Source organism: Merops nubicus, unplaced genomic scaffold (assembly GCF_000691845.1).
Source record: "Merops nubicus isolate BGI_N331 unplaced genomic scaffold, ASM69184v1 scaffold1095, whole genome shotgun sequence".
In the NCBI taxonomy this organism is placed as follows: Eukaryota; Metazoa; Chordata; class Aves; order Coraciiformes; family Meropidae; genus Merops; species Merops nubicus.
Window position 1 is genome coordinate 32,933 of NW_008608745.1, and position 3,691 is coordinate 36,623.

The 3,691-nt window shown below is 39.8% G+C and overlaps 1 protein-coding gene across 1 annotated transcript in view; it reads left to right on the plus strand.

The window, feature by feature from the left end:
• Positions 1-3,614, plus strand: part of LOC103772978 (interferon-induced GTP-binding protein Mx-like) — a gene marked incomplete at its 3' end in the record, with an annotated part of 20,117 nt that extends 16,503 nt beyond the window's left edge. The window contains exons 12-14 of the mRNA XM_008940327.1: positions 345-486; positions 2,473-2,631; positions 3,538-3,614. Of these exons, the coding sequence (XP_008938575.1) occupies positions 345-486; positions 2,473-2,631; positions 3,538-3,614 (378 nt within the window). The remainder of the gene's footprint in view (positions 1-344; positions 487-2,472; positions 2,632-3,537) is intronic.
• Between the last annotated feature and the right edge of the window lie 77 nt (positions 3,615-3,691).

Here is a 3,691-nt window from a genome sequence, read left to right on the forward strand (position 1 = left end):
GCTTACAAAGGCTCATCAGCCTTCAAAGACTTCATGCAAGTCTGGTCAATTGGAATGCAGTAAATGGTTCTAAGAGCCCACAGAAAAACAAACTAACAAATCCACACAAAACCAACCAACAAAAAAATCAAGTCCCTGTCTAGTTGTAGTGGTTTTAGGAAAACAAAAACAAACAAACAAAAGCCAACCAAGAGCTAAAAGCGTAAAAGATATAGGGAAGGGATGTTTTCAATGACCCATGCCTCTGCTTTAATGTCAAATGACTGCAGAATTTCATTTATGCGAGTCAGGATGAATAAATGAAACTTTACAACATTGCTTGCTTGTTCTTTAATTCATTACAGTTGATCAGATTCCTTAATCAAGACATCTCTCACATGGTGTGTGGAGAGGAGCAGTTGTTTGGAAATGAAACCAGGCTGCTTGCAAAAATCCGCGCAGAGTTTCAGACATGGGCAGCGCGTCTCCTAGAGTGTGCTGCAAATGGTAAGCATAGAAAACCATCACTGGCAGCTAGCCTGGGATTCCATTCCCTTCCTCTCAAGACACAGCATCATGAACAGGTTCTTTTCAAGAAAGTGAAAGACGAGAAGCAAGGATCATTCATCTTTTCCAACCAAAATGATTCTATGATTCCCATGTTGTAGTGTTAGGCGAGTTATGCTTTGGTTCTTGGCGACAAAGACCCAGTTTGCATTAAAAGCTGTCATTGTGGAGAGATCAGGGGGTGTTTCTGTTCTCCCAGCAAAGCAATAAAACCAAGACTGTGGATCCCAGCACAGAATCAGCTGGTGATTCTCTGAACCATTCTTACACGTAACAGCAACAAAACCTACACCAATATTAATAAATAATAATATATTTAAACTATATATTTTTTTATAATTCTATTACTGTTATTATTAGGAATGTTTTTGAATTTTAGACTTTCAAAGATCTATTTTATCTCTGGTTTAAATTGTGGAGAAAGCAATTCTGAGTTTGAAATAACCATAGCCTTGTAAAGAGTACCCCTTGTGTGCATGACCCACCTTGCTAATTGTTTAACTGAAGTCAGTTCTAAACTGAGGCATAGGGTGATACACACAGACTGAACTCTACTGTACATTCAACATCTTTTGCAGCCTCTTTGCACATCTTTCAGAGACCCCACCATTTGCTTTTAGAGACAAAATCACATCAACTGCCAGTCAAGCAATAGCTCTTGAAACAAATTTTTTTAGTCTTTGATGCCCATCTACGTCGACATCACCTGTGACTCTAAAATGATAGGTACAAAAGGGCTGCAAAGGTGCTGTCAGACAGAAAGAAATATATGTAGTTATACGTATACATGAAGAGAGACAGACACTGGTGTTTGTCAATGTCTCTTATGTCCCGTCCATAAAGTATCAAGCCAATCAACGTGATTTTATGGAGAGGAATAGAAGACTAAGACAACAAAGGCATGAAGAAATAGATGTAAAAATGACAGAAAGAACTAGCAGAAACTGAGTCACAGAAGATATGTAAGGTATCACAAGGCAGCTGAGCCATAGTGGGGAATCCACTTGGTACTTTCAGATTATCCCTGAAAGCTGATGGAAACAAATGCATCTGACTTCACAATAGGATCAGGGTAGTAGCACACAGCAGCTATCTTCTGACAACACGCTACCCCAAAATCTCGTGTACATGCTCAGGTGAAGTATTTACATGTGCAGCAGAGTAAGTTCTCTTAACATAGCTTGAAAAGTAGAGGTAGCCATAGCAAGCCCTTCCTCAACAGAAAGCATTGTTGTCAGCCACTGCTAGGATTTCGGAAGGGACATTGTTGCATGTCAGGTGATTCTGTTTGGCTTTCTTACAGTGAATGGAAGTATTAAAAATAGCAGATACTTTCCATACTTGAAGCCTTGAGCTTTCTGTTGCAAAGCTGATGGGTGTTCTTGTGGTCATGTTACAGATTTGTACTACTGTCTCGAAAAATTTCAAAACACTTACAAACACATATTTGTTTAATTCAAAGCTATATACCTCATTTAAGATGACCAATTAATATAAAATCAACATAGAAATATTGACTGTGATAACTTGAATGAAAATAGCTAGTAGAAAATTCCAGTAGATTCCTTGGAATGAGACTTTGAGTTTAGGTTTTTGTTTTGTTCTGGGATTTTTAAAAACTCAGAAGTGACTGGTAGTGGACACTTCTGTGAGGGCAGCAGTTCCAAGAAGAGCCAGTATTTTTGAGCCTCATCATAACTTTTGGATTGCTTTCTGTCAGTTTGATGCTTGATCCAGTGTACGAGATGGCTCATTTACTGAGCAATAATGTGTCTTAGATCAGTTCTGGTTTAATGGTATTGCTTGAAAGATCATCTCAGTAGCTGTTCTTCTCAAGAGCATTTCAAAAAAGATACTTCCTTCTTAAATCTGAAATGTATAAATTGAGTGATTTAGTAAAAAAGCAATGTTATTTTAATATTACAGTTAAAAAAAGTGTACTCAGTAAAATGCAGAAATATGAAGACCAGTATCGTGGACGGGAGCTTCCAGCCTTTTCCAACTACAGGATGTTTGAGGACATTATAAAAGAACAAATCATAGAACTGGAGGAGCCAGCCATTGAGATATTGAACAACGTGATGGGTACGTCTCACAGACCACATGAGGCTGTCACATGTCACACTGGTGTGCCTGACAGTTGTTTTTTTTTTTTTCTGGGATAAGTCAGCATTCTAGCTGCTGAAGCAAGAGCTCCAGCCAGGATACTTCAGAGTGGAAAAATCCATCTGATTCATCCTGAGGGCTTGCTTCTTCTCTGCAGCCTCCAACCTCTATGTGTAGTCATTTTTCGCAGTGGCTGGTGGAAATGAGACAGGAAGTAACTATAATAAATAACACAGTAAAGAAATAGTACAGTAGAGGTATCTGGTGCCAGCCAAGGGGTTCGATATTCGCAAGCCCAGGGGGAGACATCCACAAACCTGAACTGGGAACACAGCTTCTTTGCCAAATCTTTGCACGATATTGTGTGTATTATACAGTGATTGCTGGGCCTGGGAGAAAGGGTACATGCTTCATCCAGTAAAAGCACACAAGGAAAAAGTATGTCATGATCCCCTCTCCTGTGTTTGCCTTAGAAGGCAGCCACAGCACCTGTGCCAGACTCACTGCTCTGTATCTTATGCATTAGCCCCCCTTCCTGGGCAGGCTACTCAGGGGGTGAGATGCAGTTATGCTTACGTGGCCAAGTGATGGCACATCTGGCCAGACAGCTGTAAGTGCATGAATTGCTTTATCAAAGAAATCTCAGTGATACTCAGTTTCTCAGGTGTGAAGGGGTTACAGCAGGTCTTTAATGGCTCAAATTCTTGGACTTAAAAGTCTAAATTCCTACTTGTTTATACTGATCAGAAAAGCATAGTGCATCAGTACAGCTGCTCAGCTGTTTCTGGGTGAATACAGAAAATTAATACTTTTCCCAAGCCTCATATTAACAGTAGCTTAAAACCCCCACTTTCTTACCTGACTTTCTGTCTGTTCTTCCCTTAGGACTGGTTGAAGAGAAATTTATGGAACTCACTAAAAGGCATTTTTCTAATTTCCACAATCTAAGCAGAGCTGCTAAGGTGAGACACTACCTATAACCTGAGATAAGACAAGAGCAAGACAGACAGAATGAGCTGGCAGATGAGGTTGCTAAACC